The sequence below is a fragment of the Marmota marmota genome, unplaced genomic scaffold (genome assembly GCF_001458135.2).
Source record: "Marmota marmota marmota unplaced genomic scaffold, marMar, whole genome shotgun sequence".
In the NCBI taxonomy this organism is placed as follows: domain Eukaryota; kingdom Metazoa; phylum Chordata; class Mammalia; order Rodentia; family Sciuridae; genus Marmota; species Marmota marmota.
The window spans coordinates 993,467-1,010,863 of NW_026000139.1; the positions used below are offsets into that span (position 1 = coordinate 993,467).

At 40.0% G+C, this 17,397-nt stretch overlaps 1 protein-coding gene across 13 annotated transcripts in view; it reads left to right on the plus strand.

Moving 5' to 3' along the window:
- Nucleotides 1-17,397, plus strand: part of Cit (citron rho-interacting serine/threonine kinase) — a 160,855-nt gene that overhangs the window by 32,791 nt on the left and 110,667 nt on the right. For 11 of the 13 annotated variants that reach the window (XM_048785710.1, XM_048785709.1, XM_048785711.1 and 8 more), the window contains exons 6-9: nucleotides 4,804-4,946; nucleotides 6,701-6,794; nucleotides 12,728-12,931; nucleotides 14,442-14,595. In XM_048785710.1, coding sequence (XP_048641667.1) covers nucleotides 4,804-4,946; nucleotides 6,701-6,794; nucleotides 12,728-12,931; nucleotides 14,442-14,595 — 595 coding nt within the window. Of the gene's footprint in view, nucleotides 1-4,803; nucleotides 4,947-6,700; nucleotides 6,795-10,012; nucleotides 10,150-12,727; nucleotides 12,932-14,441; nucleotides 14,596-17,397 lie in introns of those variants that run through there. The other 2 variants (XM_048785720.1, XM_048785722.1) reach the window with 2 other exon arrangements.

Sequence of the window (17,397 nt, forward strand, 5' to 3'; positions counted from 1 at the left end):
CCCCCCCCCCCACATGCATGTGTGTGCATGCAAGCACGCCCGGGCACACTAGCATGCATGAGGGCCTGCATTTGTCCTTCACTTTAAATTCAATGCAGTGCTTGGAAATTGCTATCTCAGTACTTGGGGTATAGATGGAAACACCAACAGAGAAGCATCCGCTCCTTCCAAACTGAACACATGTAAGATTTGCCCTTTAATTAGCATCTGCAGCTGCTGCCATCAGAAGGGTCTGTCTCTGTTGGCCTGAAAGTCTTTGCTTTAAAAGAGCAAGTCCATTATAGCTCCAAGCCGGGCTCAGGCTCGTCTGTCAGCTGCTGCGCTTTCTCAGCCCTCAGCAGGGTTGCCACATTGTTTAGGGCTGTTTCACTAGAGGGCTCTTCCCCCCTCCTGTCTGTCTGCTTCTGATTACTGTCCTTGGTGATCACCATCGGGGTGACCTACAGCTGCTCATTGTGTGCAGGAGACATCTCCAGTCCTTGCAAGGATGGAAGCTCATCGCTTCAGTGCTGATGGACTGGTTATTTTCCAGCCCTTTGTTGTCAGTGATCTTGTCTTGATATTCAGGTAGTCACTGAAAAAATACGCACAGCAGACGTGATGGCTGTATTAAAGCCAAGGTCCATTCAAGGGCACCTCTCCTCTGCTGTGGAACCTTTTAATCCAGTTTGAATAAGAAGCCACACTGGTTCCACAGCCTTGTCAGCAGTGGGTACCACTTCAGTGCTGGACTAAGCTACATCAGAATCACCCTAGGAGCTCCTTAAATATTCAGGTTCCTGGACTCCACCCATGGAGCTAGATCTGTAAAGTCTGGAGCCAGTCAGTCTCTGGAATCCATGTTTTTAACAAGCTTCCTCAATGGTTGGGGTGGGAAGGAGATGTGTGTTACTCTTTTTGCACATTGTTGATGATGATGACTATTATCATCTGAAATTCTGTTTTGTTCCACTAGGATGCCTGCCATGAAGGCAGGGATTTTTGTCTTATTCACTGCTCTATTCCTAATATCTAGAACAGTTGCACATAGTAGGCACTCAGGTGTTTATTTGGATGAATAGTCTTTTTTTTTTTTTTTTTGCAGTGCTAGGGTTTGAATGTAGGGGTGCTTTACCAATGCACTTTGTATTCTTAGTCCTTTTGTTTTTCTATCGGGGAGTGAACTCAAGGGCACTTGACCACTGATCCACATCCCCAGCTCTATTTTATATTTTACTAGGAGAAAAGGTCACACTGAGTTGCTTAGCACCTCACTTTTGCTGAGGCTGGCTTTGAACTACAGTCCTCCTGCCTTAGCCTCCCAAGCTTCTGGGATTACAGGTGTGCGCCACTGCACCCTGCATCCTTAGCCCTTTTTATTTTGAGATAGGTCTTGCTAAGTTGTCCAGTCTGGCCATGAACTTGATCATTCTGCCTCAGCTGCCCATCCTAGTCAATGGGTTTACAGGTGTGTACCTCTACATCTGGCAATACGTCTTATTTTTAAAAAGTCTTTCTTCTGGTGATTCTGATGGGCAGGTGGGCCTGGGAAACCATGCTTTAGATAGCTGAAAGTCTTCTTGAATTAGAAGCCACATTTTTTCTGAGGGAGATACGTGAGCACCTCACTGGGCATCTCTGAGTAGTAAAAGTCAGGGTCAGAGTCACATTTTTGGATACAACCAGATGCAGTACGGAGACTCTGGGACAGCCTGGATGATGACGTTGGACTTAACTAGTTCATAGCATCTGCTGACACCGCTCTTTGTTTCACAGTAGGTCATCTGGTGTGGAGACTTCAAGACTTACAGTTTGTGACTTTCAGTGATGCTTTTGGAGTCTCTTGATTTGGTACCATTTTTAACAGTCCCAAAGTGTTTCTGAAAGTCCCCAAGTCCTGGTTCTTCATTGTATCTTTAAGCCTAATAGCATAATGATTGATTAAGCTTTTTGATTTGCACAAACTTTCTTTCCCATGGACTCCATGTGTTCCAGAAGGAACACCTATACCCCATACTGTAGTTTTGGAATATGAATAACATCTTGGGATAGCCAAATTTACCCAGTAAATGGCCAAACTATGTTCTCCTAATGTGCACAGTTCAATTTTTAACGCTGTAATCTGGAATTGTGTTGGGGGGCAGGAGTCAAGTTTGATTAGTTTCTCTGATAAGGACCCTGTCTATTTAAATGTTTGTCTTTTAGAATGTCTATTTTGGCCCCACATAGTAAAGCATGCTGGTTTTTGTTGGTTGTTTTCTCATCAATCCAGGATTTTTGGAGAGATGGAAAGTTGTTTGATCCATAGAAAAGATTAATGTAGTTTGGCAGGGAGTCTTCTGAATAGGAGCAAAGAATACATCCTCTTTGTCTTGAAAGAGATGGTTCTTATTTTCTGTACTATTTTGCTGGTCATAACAAATCAAATCTTTAGGAGTAGACACTAAGAACCAAGTAGTGATCAGTTTGAGAGCTCTTAGAAGTTGCCAGTGGCTGTTATATATTTGACTTTCTGAGCCTTAAACTTAAAAGCTGTTCTGTTTTTTCAAATCTTTAATGGAACCATAGGAAATTTACAACTGCAGCATGTCATCATAAATATGCATTGTTCTTATTTTAAGGCATTTGAGTTCTGAAAGTATGAGTACTTCTGTTATTATCTGTGCATTTTTTTTTTAATGTTTAAGACCTTTTTGATGGCAATATGTATTTAAAACAGACGTACAAATTAGCATTTACCCACATACCTAGGGCCTATGGAGAGCCAGGTTGGGATGAGTGGGTGGGTAGAGGGAACCAGGTGGCTTCTGTGGGTTCAAGGGCTGGGCCGAACATCTTACATCTGCTGTGAATTTGGGTAAATGGTATGCATGTTAGGTGCTGCCCCTCTAAGTGTTGTCCTCCTTGTTAGTTCACAAATCCAGTTGTTTTCGGTAATTGCAGTGTAAATGGAATCGTGCTCTTCTAATGTAATTGTCCGGAGCCTGGCTGGGTGTCTGCTGAGTGTAAGAAGCTGTGCGAATGTGGCAGATTGCCAGGTTCCAAGGAGCCTTCAGGGAGGATGTGTAAGTCCCTGGCTTCCCCAGGGGGATCTGGTTTGGCTTGACCTGGTGCTGGGCAGACTTTCTGGTATCTTTACTGAACCAGTCTGGGGCATTTAGGGATCTGTTCAACTATTTTAGACTTTCTAGAACTTTCTTCTAATTCTTAACTAAAGGCAAACAAGAGTTTTGGGGGGGATAATAGTGAGAATTTACATCCCCAAATTGGTTTTCAGAATATAGTGTTTGGGACATTCAGGGTTTTTCAAAAGAAGGCTATTTGAATCTTGCCTTTTTCTAGGAAAGATTGAATATAACTTAAAAGACATTTGTAGAATGGTCAGTAAAATTCAAGTCAGAACAAAGGACAGGCAAACTCCATGAAGGTCAACCTGGTTGCAGCAGTGGTCAAAGTGGGCCCCGTCTTCTCTCCAGCCAGGAAAGCATGACCACAGTACAGGAAGGGGAAGGACAGGGATTGAATGGTGGCTGACGTCATGTTGGTACCAGGCACTGTGCTGGACCTCCCAGGACCTTGTCTTGTTTAATCTGAATATAAAAAAAGTATTGCAAGGGGATTAGTCTTATCTTAGTTTACAGGGAATGAGACTGAAAGGTAAAGAGGTGAAGTTATCAGGTGGAGTCTGCTGCCAACTGGTTAACTGGCCTGAAGGCCCTGTGTTGACTCAGGAATATCACAGCTGGTTATCCTCAAAAGGAGGAAGGATTTCAGGTCCTTGGGGCAAAAGAAAAAAAAAAATTAAACTAATCAAACATTTACCTGAAGCTTTATGTTCTTCTTCTAGATTTTTCCTGTATCCACCAATAAATCTGCTACTTTTTTCCTCATAAAAAAGAGGTTATACTTTATCCTATACAGGATGTCACTTTATATTATCATGGGCAGCTTTCCATGGTAGTAGGAATAGATGGATTCCATTTGTTTTTAATATCTTTATCATATCCCATCGTTTCAATATATCATAATTTAGCTATTCTCTTATGGATAGATACTTGGAAGATTTCCAGGTTTCTTTCTTTCTTTTTTTCTGTTACTCACAATGCTTCAATGGATCTACTTATTTATCTACCTATCTGCAAATTATCATAAAATAATAAATGGTTAAAAGTGGAATTACAGAGCTGGGGTTGTGGCTCAGTGGTAGCATGTGTGAGGCACTGGGTTCAGTTCTCAGCACTGCATTAAAAAATTAGTAAAGATATCATCCAACTACAACTAAAAATAGTTTTTTTAAAAAGTGGGATTATTAGGTCAAAGGGTACATATTCATGGTTAGATTTTTAATAGAGACTGTCAATTGCCTCTACACTGTCTGTAAAAGGAAAAAATAGTGTCGCATTTATTGCACGCCTCCTATATTCTGCTGGATGCTGAGGGGAATGCAAAAAGGAGGTAAGAGAGTTTGTTGCCCTCCAGGAATATCCATCTACAGTATGTACCGAATCCTAGGGAATGGGGTATTAAGTTGGGTGGGTGGATGGGGGAGTAGGTGGAATTAATTCAACTTTTCAAGTTTTGCCTTGCAAATGTTGTGCACGGTGCCTGGGACTAGTCTTTCATTATATCAGTTCTCTTGGGTAATGGATGTAATTTCCGCAGGGCAGGGACCTTATCCTATGTCTTACACTATGTCTCACACATCTTCATTGCTTTGTGGAGACATTGTAATTATAACATGTCAGGTGGTATTGGAAGATCTAATTGAAGCATTCCCTCTTTTTGGGGTGTGTGAAAAATTAATAACTTTGGTATTGTATACAGGTCATGGAATATCAGCCTGGAGGGGATTTGCTGTCACTTTTGAATAGATATGAGGACCAATTAGATGAAAATATGATTCAGTTTTACCTAGCTGAACTGATTTTGGCTGTTCACAGTGTTCATCAGATGGGATATGTACACCGGTAAGTGAGATTCCTTAATAGCATACTGAGAATTTGTCTGTATCATGGAAGAGTTACTGCATGGAAATGAGTGGATGAAAGATTTCAGGATCAAAATAACGATTCATCCAGTTTTTAGACAATCTTACCTGTAAATGGTTGAAAGAAAACTTTTCAAAATGGCAGACGTGTCAGCTTGTGAATTCACCAGTGAAATAGATCTAAAATTGTAATATTCTCAAGTTTACTAGCACCAAATTTACTAGTACCATCTGTTAATAGTTAATGTAGCTAATAGGATCAGGAACCCTTCCATGGGTTCTTTGAGTTATATGGTAGATACGTGGAATTTGATTTGTGGAAGGACCTGGCGTGCCACAGGGAGACATGGAGTGTACTTTGCGTCAGGTCAGTCAGCTTTCTCTTTCCCCTGTGTCAAATGCTTGAGATAATCGGCTTACAAGGGAGAAGGGTGTTTTGGCTCACAGTTTTGGAGGTTTCAGCCCATGATGAATTTTCTCTTGTCACTTTGGGCCTCTGGTAAGGCCACACACCACAGCAAAAGCACATGATGTAGTACGACCACTTATTCACCAGTGGGGGGCAAAGCAGAGGAAGAGACCAAGGTCAACAGCCCTCTTTGAGGCCAAGCCCCCAGTGATCTGGCATTGTTTTAGTCAGCTTTTTCGATGTTGTGACCAGAAGATAAGACAAAAACAATTAGAGAAGGAAAGTTTATTTTGGGGCTGATGGTTTCAGAAGCCTCAGTCATGGAGGGGCAACTCCATGGCTCTGGGCCTGCAGTAAGGCAGCACATCAGGGTGGAAGAGTGTGGCCGAGGAGCCATCTTCCTTCTACTTCCTATTCTCTTAAATAAAACCATCTGTAAGTCCAAAGGAAAAAAAAAGAGTGTGGCAGAGGAAAACAGCATGGGACCTGGCACCAGGAAGAAGAGAGTGCTCTGCTCTGCTTGCTAAGGACAGAGTACACCAAAGGCACACTCCAGTGATCCACCTTGCCTTCAGCTACATCCTCCCTGCCTACAGTTACCACCCAGTTAACCCATTCAAGTGGGTTAATGCCCTGATTAGGTTAAGGCTTCATAACCCAATTATTTCACCTCTAAGCATTCTTGCATGGCCTCATACATGAACTTTTGGGAGACACCTCATATCTACAACAGAACAAGGATCCAATCTTAAAGATTCTGTCACCTCCTAAAAGCACCATGCTTGGAACTAAGCCTTTAACACATGGGCCTTTGGGGGTCACTAAAGATCCAAACCATAGCACACTTTTAACTTTATCCATTAGTAACTCCTAAAGGTGCACCACAAAATCCTCAGTGATAAGTGCTTCTTCTCGTCTTCACTCATACTGTTTTTTAAAATCTGAACATGTTGTGGGAATATAATGACAGAGCAATATTCATAAAATCTGGGCAAAGGCTCAGCTTTTCCATTGGCTAGTTGCATGACCTTGGTTAAGTTCTCATTTAGCTTCTTTGGCCTTAGTTTTGTTATGTAAAATATGTGTCTGTAGGAGAAATAATCCATATAATAACATGGATTTGCTTCTTTTCCTTTTTATTTCTCTGTTCTTCCTTCCTTTTTTTTTTTTTTTTCAAAATGTATGCCAATTATATCCATCAATAGGCAGGGTCTATGCAGTGGAATACATACACTAAGGTTCTTGCTTTGATTGAGAACCTAGGTTAGCGATTGCTTGCTGATTATCAAGCACAGTGCTAATTCAGGGTCCTCATTTTCTTACAGCGACATCAAGCCAGAGAATGTTCTCATTGACCGAACAGGACACATCAAGTTGGTGGATTTTGGATCAGCTGCTAAAATGAATTCAAATCAAATGGTAACAATGGAATAAAATAGCTTAATAGAGGTTATGCCAAAAAAAGCATTCCTTGAGCCTCATAAATTTGGGAAATAATGGGATACAGTGATGAGCAACTTTTTGGAGACTTCATCTGCCAGGATACTACTACTCCTAGAGGGATAGGGTGGGAATGGGGATGTGGAATTATTCATAGCACCCTTTTATGTATAATGCCTTTTTAGACCATATGAAACATCTTTAGGAACAGTTTGGTTAAAAAGAAAGGAAAATGTTTATTTTGTTTTTGCCTTCATTTTTCTTGTCTCTTAGAAACTTCTGATGTGGTATCGTTTTTACTTTAAAATATTTTGTTGAAATATTTTATGTAATGTAACCTTCTTTTTCTCAAATCCTCTGTTTCCTATGCAACAAAACTGAAGCTAATCAGAGCATTTGAATTAAATATCCTTAAGTGTCAAGAACCAGTGCTCAAAATGTCATTTTTAAGTCTTGGACCTTTAGTAAATTAAACTGTATTCCACATGCTAATTAGGAAGGCAGGAGTGGAGCTATTGAGATCAAGAGTAAGAACACTTCATGAAAAAGATGACAAAGTTTAAAAAAATTAGAGTTAAAAAATCCTCTAAGAAAGTCAGTTTTTACTAAAATGTGAATTTTGAGGTCAGCTTGCAAAAAGAATGGTCTAAGAGAAAATCGACTTAGGTTTTAAGATTAATTTCACAACTGAGCCACTTGGTGACCTAGACAAATCCTTAAGAACTTGGCCTTTATTCTTTTCTCTAGAAAATATTGTTTCTAGTTAAAATGCACAAATTAAGAGGTTAGAAGCTGCTTTTCAAAATGCCCCCCAGGTCTAAGTTAAGTCCTTTATGAATAGGACAGTATGTAAAATTGCCTGAAAATGCGTTGGAGGAAAGGCGGGTGTTATTAGGTTGGTACTAGGAGAAGGCTGAGAGTTGGGTTAACACACTGTACTTCAGCGTCTGGCCTGTGTGTTCTGAGGACCTGAGACCTGCTGAAGATAATTTACTTAAATGTTTGGACCCTTGGAAAACAGGCTCCAAATGCTGTCCAGAATTAGGATTTCTCAACCTCAGCACTATTATTTTTTTCAAGTTATGTTCTTATAATCTGCTCACTTAATCATCACAGTAAGAATAAGATTATAGATTCAAAGCATTTTATGCTTTAAAAATGATATAGAAGGACTGGGATGTAGCTCAGTGGTAGAGCATATGGGTGGCACTGGCAAGGCACTGAGTTTAAGCCCTAGTGCCCCTGCAAGAAAAATTAAGTATAACTCCAAAACAGGCATGAAAACTTATATTAAATTTAGTAGATTAAGGCAGAGGAAAAAATAACACAAAGCTGTCTTCTAAGATTAAAAAACTTATGCATTGTATTAGTGGCATTAATAAACTCACACATCAGAGCTAGGCATGATGTCACATGTTTATAACCCCAGCTACTCAGGAGGTTGAGGCAGGAAGATCGAAAGTTCAAGGTCAGCCTTTGCAACTTAGAAAGACCCCATCTCAAAAAATTAAAACCCAGAAACTCATGCATTTGAGAATAAATTGCAGTGTATGTCTGTAGTCTTGACAGTATAACTTCAGCTCTGTTGCCTTTTCTTTATTGTGGTGTTTTAGGATATTTAGCTATATACCTGATCTCTACCCACCAGGTCCCAAAGTACCTTCCCTATCAATTATGACAACCAAAAGTGTCTCCAGCCATTGCCAGATGTCCCTGGAGGGAGGGGAGCAAAATTACCACTCTGAGTTGAGAATGTCTATAGTAGACTGAGAAGCCTCAAGAAGCTCATTAATCAGAGCTGGCAACATGCTTGCCATAGAAAACCTACCCAGGAAACTGGATTAAGATCCATAGTCATTGCTTTGTAAATAAGAATTGAGAATAAGAGCCTATCTCCACATCTAGAGGAACTCTCTTCAGAGCACTTGGTAGGGAGGCGAGTTCCTAGTCAAGTTTCTCTCTTCTGGTGCTGCCAATTGCCTTTTTCAGTTCCTCTAATTGTAGCAACTTTCACTCCAGGCGGGATCCTCTTGGAGGCACTCAGGTTTATTTGTAGCTCAAAGCTCAGTCTCCCATTATCTTGGTCAGGGAGTTACATCATTGCATATGCACACTTAGAATATTGTACCTCTTTTCTCCCTGTACCTTTAGGGTCAAAATGTGAGAAATAGATAAGAGGGAACTTTTAGCCTTATTTTACATGTAAAGGCTGTTTTATTACAGAAGAGCAATAATTTACAATTCTAGATCATTTTAAGTGTGAATATAGAATTAGTATAATTAAAAAAATAGTTTTGATCAATGTTGGAGGGTTAAATATATGTTTCCTTTGAATAGAATGTTTTATAGGCCTAAAGTAGGTTGGATATATTTTCTGCACTCAGAGTATACTAGAAAAATATATCCACATTTATTTCAATTACTGTCACCCAAAAGTCAATCAGTCCTTTCTCCTGCCTTTCCCAAACTTTGTTTTTTAGATATTTCTGAATCTTAGATACATTGAGGTTTTTCCACTGTCCATTGTCTTTATCTCAAGTTTCTTATTCAGAAGTATTTTGTGTTTTATCTTGGAGTATTTTATGTTATTCAGTAGGAGCAGAGGCCTAGTGACCACAGGACCTGCTGTGTGACTTGGGTCACCCACTTCACCTTATAAGAATCTGAGAGACTGGTAAACCTCTCCCAGTTCCAATCGGTTATTCTTCTTTCTTGAAAAGAGTTGTAAGGAGATTCTAGTTAAGCACATTGTAGCATTTTTCAGCAATAAAGAGCCCCTTTGAGCAGTTGGAAGCCCATAGGCACTCTTCCTGTTTAGATTTACGTAGGAGTGAAAAGATGTAATTTTCTTTTGCACAAGAGGAACAACATAGTGAGAATTCCGTTTTCCCTGTTTCTGCAGGTGTGTGTGTATGCCCTGGGCATCTAGATGGAGAGACTTAGGTTTTAAACAGTTTTACATGTAAGCATTTTATGAAAAGGGGTTGGGATGGTTTTCTTACTTCCTCATTTGCTTTTGGTATAAGAGTCTGCTAAGTTAACCCTTTTCTTTTTCCCTCCCTCCCTTCCTTTCTTTCCTTTTCCTTCTGTTTCCTCAAATATAGCAGACTCTTCTGTCCCCTGGTCATTTTCTTATTGTCTCCTGCTGAGCTGGTTTATTTTCCCTGTCAATATAGTAAAAATTAACCAAATTTATTGGAGCCTTGTGGAATAGTGTGCTGCGGGCACGTTGGACTCCAGGTGCATGTTCACTTTTAACATCTCACTCAGCTTAGCTGGCTGAATTGCTACCAGAGGAGAGTGAAAGCATACTGCAAAATCCCCATCAGGACATGTAAGTTTATGTGTGTGTTGACCAGGTTAAGGTGCTTGGAGGTCAGTGACTAATGGTCAGTCACTAGAAGTCTTTTTAATGGCAAGTAAACACTATGTGGAATTGTATAGTGAGCAAGCCAGTTGGTATTTTTTTTTTCCTGTCATAGCTTTCTAAATTAATAATGAAATTTAGAAAATTGTTGGATGTAAATATATTTAATCACATACCTATGATGGGGCAAGGTATGTGTTATCTGACTCTTTTTAATAAGTCTAATCATTAGTTTTAAAATGAGGCATTGATATTTTATGCTTTCTGACTGGGTCACCCTGATATGTGACCAAGTCAAGTTTAACTCTCTGGATGTGAACCAGTGACTCTGTCCTGTCAGCTGCAAACAAGGAAAGCAATATTGTGGAACAGCCTATATGGAAATAAAATAAAATCCTATAGTGCTTATTTGACAACTGTGTAGTTCTGGTCCTGCAAGGTAATTAGGCATTTGATCAACAATCTAGTGACATTATTATTTAGCTAAGCCAAGATGTGACAGTTCTTGTTTTGTTAAAGAATACCTCTTGCTCAGTGCTAGGATTGTGGTTTTTGCCAAGATCCTATAGTTTAATCCTAACCCTGTGCTGAGCTCATAGGACAGAGTCTTGGCTTAGACTTCCCAATGTCAAGGCTTTCCCTTCCTCGACTTAAGCCTCAATCATGCTGTGGCTCGGTCTGGACCACAATGTGGCCCCTTCGCTCTCACTTCTGTCCTTTAGCACAGGTCTGCTTGTGGGTTTCTTGGGTGATCGGACTGTCCAGCTTTCCTGAGTGGGGGCTTGTAGAGGAGATCCTGTTGCCCAAAGCAATGGTGATTAGTGTCAGAAATGGGAAGAACCTACACCACTGAACTTTTTTTTTTTTTTTTTTTNCTTTTTTTCTTTTTCTTTTTTTTCTTTTTTTTTTTTTTTTTTTTTGGTGCTAGGAATGGAGCCTAGGGCCTTGTGCACAGCAAAGTGCTCTGTCACTGAGCCCATTCCTAGCCCAGAATCCTGTATCAGAATGTGGGCCTGAGGAAAGGGAAAGGGATAAGGAAGAGGGACGGGAGAATTATAGGAATGATTTATATATTCCTGTATTGCACACATATTGGGGTGTGTGTGTGTGTGTGTGTGTGTGTGTGTATAAAATGAGAGGAGATGGGAGAATTCCAGAAAAATCTCATTTATTTTATTTTATTTTTTATTTTTTTTTTCTGATTCTTTTTTTTTTTTTATTTTTTTATTTTTTATTGTGGGTTGTTCAAAACATTACAAATTCATTTCTTTTAATAAAAGGATCTCGGTCAAAGGAATGAACAAGCTTAGTTTCGGGCTGGAAGAGCTTCATCCAGTATCACTGGGGAAAGGAGGCCTCACAGTGTCCTCTCTAAACATTCCCTTTTCTCTCAATACCCAATTAAAGCAAAGCAAATTTACTTTCTTGATATGAAGTCCAGTCTTACAGGTGTGTGGCCATATCCCCCAATCTCTGGGCTTTCTCGGGGGCACTTAACATCCTTTAATGAGGAGAAGGTTCTTTCATACCATTTAACTGCTGACCCGAGAGAAGCCCATTTGCCACGTGGGGTAATAGGACATCTGGTTAACATGGTATGTGACTAAAGTCAGGGCCTTCCTGTTTTGATGGGGAGGGAGGTTAGACAGGTGATCCTCAGACTTCAAATTTCATGGCTCATTAAAACTTCAAAACAATTTTGAAGACCAGACGGGCTGCCACGCACGGGGCCCCCCAGTGAGTGGTTTGGAATGAGGGGCAGAAGACCTAATTCTTTCATCAGCATCATTTCAAGAAACAAAGCACATTTAAACACTAAAACATCCAGAAGGACAAATTCTCAGGGAGAAAAGGACAGTTCCTAAAAATGGAATACTTTTACCTTTATGAAAACACTTCCTACGTTGTCCTAATGCCTTGCCAAGGTCAGGTGCTGGGGCACCATTGGATTGGTTTTAAACAGTGGGGAGGGATCACAGGAGAAAGAGTGAGGTGAGGAAAATGAACTTATTAACATCCAACGCTGGGTGGAAGGTATTGGTCATGTCACACCCTGCGGGCAGGCTAACATGGGAATGCGGATTCCAGAATCTATTTCCCAGTTTTTTTGAACTTGAGATCTAACCTGCATTTGTAATATTACATTGCCTGTTAGCTGCCAGTTCCTTAGTGATGGTTAGACTGATCTTCTAGATTGCTTGTTAGGCTTTATAATCATTTTGCTGTTTTCTTAAGTAAAAGAAGTTCTAGCAAATCAGGAACCTGTATCAGGAGACACCAGGAAACACCTTCATTGATGCCATATGCCCAGCTTCCATTTGTACAACCAAGGGGTGAAGGTCATCAACACATTTTGTCCTGCTGCCTTTGGATTGTATTGTGCGCTTTAAAAAAAGAAAATTAGTAAATGTTTGCGTTTCCTGATAATGTGCTACTTGACAGAGGTTTGATCAGTGGCAGATCAGCTTGGGTCTGATGTGGCTTTGGCACTCTACTTGAGGACACTTGAAAGTTTGCTGAATTCAGTTTACTGATGGGATTCTAGGTGAACTCCAAACTCCCAATTGGGACCCCAGATTACATGGCTCCTGAAGTGCTGACCATTATGAATGGGGACGGGAAAGGTGTCTACGGTACAGACTGTGACTGGTGGTCCGTGGGAGTCATTGCTTACGAAATGGTTTATGGGAGAACCCCATTCACGGAGGGAACCTCAGCCAGAACCTTCAATAACATCATGAACTTCCAGGTAAAGGGCCATTAGATTTCAAAGTAACATTGAGAAATGCCGTTTAAAAATGGTGTGAATGAATGTTTATGTGTAAACCAGCATGACACTCACTTTGTGCCAAAAGCTGTGCTAACACTTTATTAATTATAGTTCATAGAATTAAACTATAATTGTAATTGCCAGTAATTGTAAGACTATGTCATTATTTCATGTATCACTAGAAAAGAAAAACTGCTGCCAATTAATTTTAATATTTTTATTGATTATAAAATGCATCTTGATTTCACTTCTGTTAAATGTGCATAAATGTGAGTCTTTGAATTGATGAAATATAGTTTATTAGCTTAATTCATCTTCAGACAACACTGAGGTAGGTATTATTATTATGATAATTTTCATTTGCAGATGAGAAAACCAAATCACAGAGAAGTTATGTAACTTGCCCCACATAACACAGGCAGCCCGACTCTGAAGCCCATGCTCTTGATTTTATGTTGTACTGCTTCTGAGAATTATCAAATATGTAGTAAAATTGAATAAGAAAATTAATTAGAATTATATTAATATATGTATATAAAGTAAAATAAAAGTATTTTCTGGGCTGGGAGTGTAGCTCAGTAGTAGAGCACTTGCCTAAAATGGAGAGGCCTAGGTTCTGTCCCCAGTACTGCAAAAAAATAAAACCCAAAACAAGCAAAGGATCACCTGTTTTCTAATAACTGTAATTTTCACTATAATAAGCTCATTCTTAAGGATATGATAAATATGTAGTTTTCAGTTTCAACCAAAAGGCAAAAAGGGAACTTATTTCTTAGGTTTTCATGTCTCATTCAATTTTCATCTTCCTGGAATGGTTAATACACATTCTTAATGTACATACATTGTTATTCTTGAGTCTCCTCTTGAGTTGAAGTTTCCCCTTAGATGACTCTTGGGGCTGATTTATTTCCTTCATTTCAGTTCACTCACTCATTGAGTAATTCAGTCACAAGTGAATTGCAGCAGATACCGGGAGGTACTGGGTTCCCAGTGATGAGCAAGGAGGCCCTCGCTGCCCTTTCTCATCATCAGTCAAAAACTGCAGTACATTGTGTCAGGGCAAGAGCAGAGTACAGAGGGAGCCTGTGGAAATGAGCACCAGGGTAGGAAAGGGAGCCAGGGAAGGCTGGTGGGTGGGGAGGGAGTTCTAGGCCGGGAGAACAGCATGATGTGTCCAGGGAACTTTAAATAGCTCATCATTGTTGGACAGCAAAGAGAGAGATGTGGAGCATGCAAGATGAGCTGGAGAGGGGAGCAGAGGTCAAGCCGAGGAGGAGATGGAGCCCCTACAAAGGAACCAGGCCTATTGATATGAATAGGCCACTTATTTTGAGAACATGCCTTTGGTCCAAAGTTAAGAGGATATAAAACTTTCTTTAAAAAAAAAAAAAGTAAAAAGAAAACTTCCATATATGAGAAATATTCTTTGGGATATGAGAAATTGAATCACTGCTAAAGAAATTAATTATTGTATTTTTTTTTGGAGCAGCGGTTTTTGAAATTTCCGGATGACCCCAAAGTGAGCAGTGGATTCCTTGATCTCATTCAAAGTTTGTTGTGTGGCCAGAGAGAGAGGTTGAAGTTTGAGGGCCTCTGTTGCCACCCTTTCTTCTCTAAAATCGACTGGAATGACATTCGTAACTGTAAGTAGAGCATGTTTTTTAAATTTGGGTGTTGGGATTGAAAAATATTTATGAGCAACCTGAAATTACTCCAGTTCAAAGCAGCTGGGGTAAATGACATAAATAAAGGCTTTAGTTACATGTAGGAAGAGAAAAGGGCTATTGACATATCTGTCTGAGGAGTAATTTTGCTTTAGCATTATTTGCATACAACTGGGTCATTTGTCAAACTCTACATTTTTGTGGTCTTTAGAGTATTACCTCACAGTAAGTTTGAGGTGCAGATTGATGGGGATTGAAGCTTGTCTCCTGGTTTGACAGTTTCTTCCCAGAGGAAACATGGACCTAGCTATTTCATTCACAGATTAGGAAGAGGACACTGAGATCAGGCAGGGTGCCCAGGCTGCTCCGCTAATGGCTGGGCCTGCGGGGAGGCAAGCTCCCTGCTGTGTTCCTTTGTTTCCCTCTATGATATTTCCCTGTTCATATACGTATAATATCTAATGTGTATGTACTGTGGACTCATGCACACATCACTGTGTGATCAGCTTTGCAAACTGAATCGATTAATTATAAACAAAAACCTGATTTATTATCAACAAAACCAAAGAGCTTGGTTTTTTTTTTAAACAGATTGGCGATATCTTTTTAGGATAATTCCTTACACATGTTGTTGATTACATGTGATTTAATGACCTGACCCAATGATCAGTTTGGCTTAGAGCCAAGGGGAGAGCAGTTTGCCTGTTTGAGTGTTTTATTTTTGGTAATGAGGGGAGGTAGGACTTGTTTTTAGGTATCAAAACCAGGCTTCTGATTGGAGCCATGTTGTAATTACAGGTTGAACATCCCTAATCCCAAAGTTCAAAACGCTTCCAAAATCTGAAAGTTTTTGAGCACAAACACAATGCCACAGGTGGAAAATTCCACATCTGATCTCATGAGGGGTTGCTGTCTAAACACGGCACCCTAAAGATACTGCTTAGAATTACCGTCAGCCTATGTATGTGTGTACAAAGCGCATATGAAATATAAATGAACTTTGTGCTTAGACTTGGGCTCCATCCCCAAGATATCTCATTATGTAGATCTAAATTTTCCAAAATCCGAAAAATCTGAAATCTAAAACACTTCTGATCCCAAGCATTTCAAATGAGGTATATTCAACTTGTATAACCTCTTGTGCATTTGGCTGTGACACAAGAGTCATTAAGATGCAGAATTGTCCAGTTGAAGGCTATTTTGATGGTTTTTCTAACCTCCTGCCAAAATATTTCACTGGGGAGCATTTCCATAAATATTTTTTTGGCACACATTTTTCTTCTGGATTGTAGTTCTGGTTGTCGTTGTTCTGACAAAATACCTGAGAAAATTGACTTAAAAGGAGGAAAAGTTTGTTTTGGCTCGGGGTTTTAGAGGTTTCAGTCCATGGTCACCTAGCCCTGTGGCTTTGAGCCTGTGGTGGCATAGTACATCATAGCAGGAATACATGTTGGAGGGAGCCTGTTCCCTGGGTCCTAGACCTGACTAGGCCCTGTCTCGGAAAGGTTCCACTCCCTCCCAATAGTGCTGCAAATTGGCAATCAAGCCTTCCAGACATGTCCTTTGGGGGACATTTAAGATCCAACCCATATCATTTTGGTAGCTACACTATTTTCATTTTTTCTAATCTTTAGACAATCCTCCCACCAAACCTCTAAAGTTGAGACTTTTTAATCAGTAATATATTTTCAGCATTCTTCCTTTTATGCTTTTTGAAAGATTTTGATAGAATTTTTAGCTGCTGTTCAAGTACTTAATCTTCCCTAGTCTTGCCTTTTTAATCTCTTATCTTTCTGAACAAGCAATTAATTTTTTATGCACAAATGTGCTGATTATGCCCAACTACATGTCTCTACTTAAGAAAGTCAGTGAATGGCGATTAATTATCTGAGTAACTTCATTCTTTGTTTTGGTAAACCTTGATGTTGTTTTGGTATGAGAGTGTTCCCTTGGTATCTGAGGAGGACTGGCTCTAGCACCCCTCAGGCATAGCAAAATCTTAGGATGCTCAAGTCTCTATTTATATAAAACAGAGCTGTATTTGCATATGACCTATGTACATCCTTCTGTATACTTTAATCATCTCTAGATGACTTCTAATGCCTGATGTGATTTACTGCTATGTAAATAATTGTTATACTCTATTGCTCGGGGAATAATAAGGAAAAAAGTCTGTATGCATTCAGTGCAGATGCAGGTTTTTTGGAGCATTTTCAATCCTCAATTGGTTTAATCTGAAGATATAGAATCTGTGGACATTCAGGGCCAACTGTGACAAGATTCCTAGATTTTGTTCTAGTCTTTTCCTTCTAGCCTCCCTACAGGTTTTAGGCTTATTGAGTTTTTAACTATTTTTCTATGAATCGTACAGAGCCTGGGGAGGGTACATGCCATTCTCAAAAGTGGTTCTTGACATTTGTCCATCATGAGGCCCATTTTGTATTTTTTTTTTTTTTTTTGGTGACGGGAATTAAACCCAGGGCCTTAGTGAGAGCTGAGCACATGCTCTAACCCTGAGCTACACCCCAGCCCCATGTCCTCGAGAAGCTCTGGTTGTCCTTGGGATGAGGCAGCTGTGTGGTAGGTCACTCCAGACTTGGTCACATTCACACGTGGCCTTGTAGGGTCCACCACGCCTTCTGTGGCCTTCTGTTTATTTTTTCCTTACCCTAATAAATATTCGCTTAGTCTTTCAGTTTTTCTTATCCTTAACCCACACCCTTCTACCCTCATTGTGTTTTGTATCAGGGACTTCTCTTCCCCGAGACTGAATCCTGAATC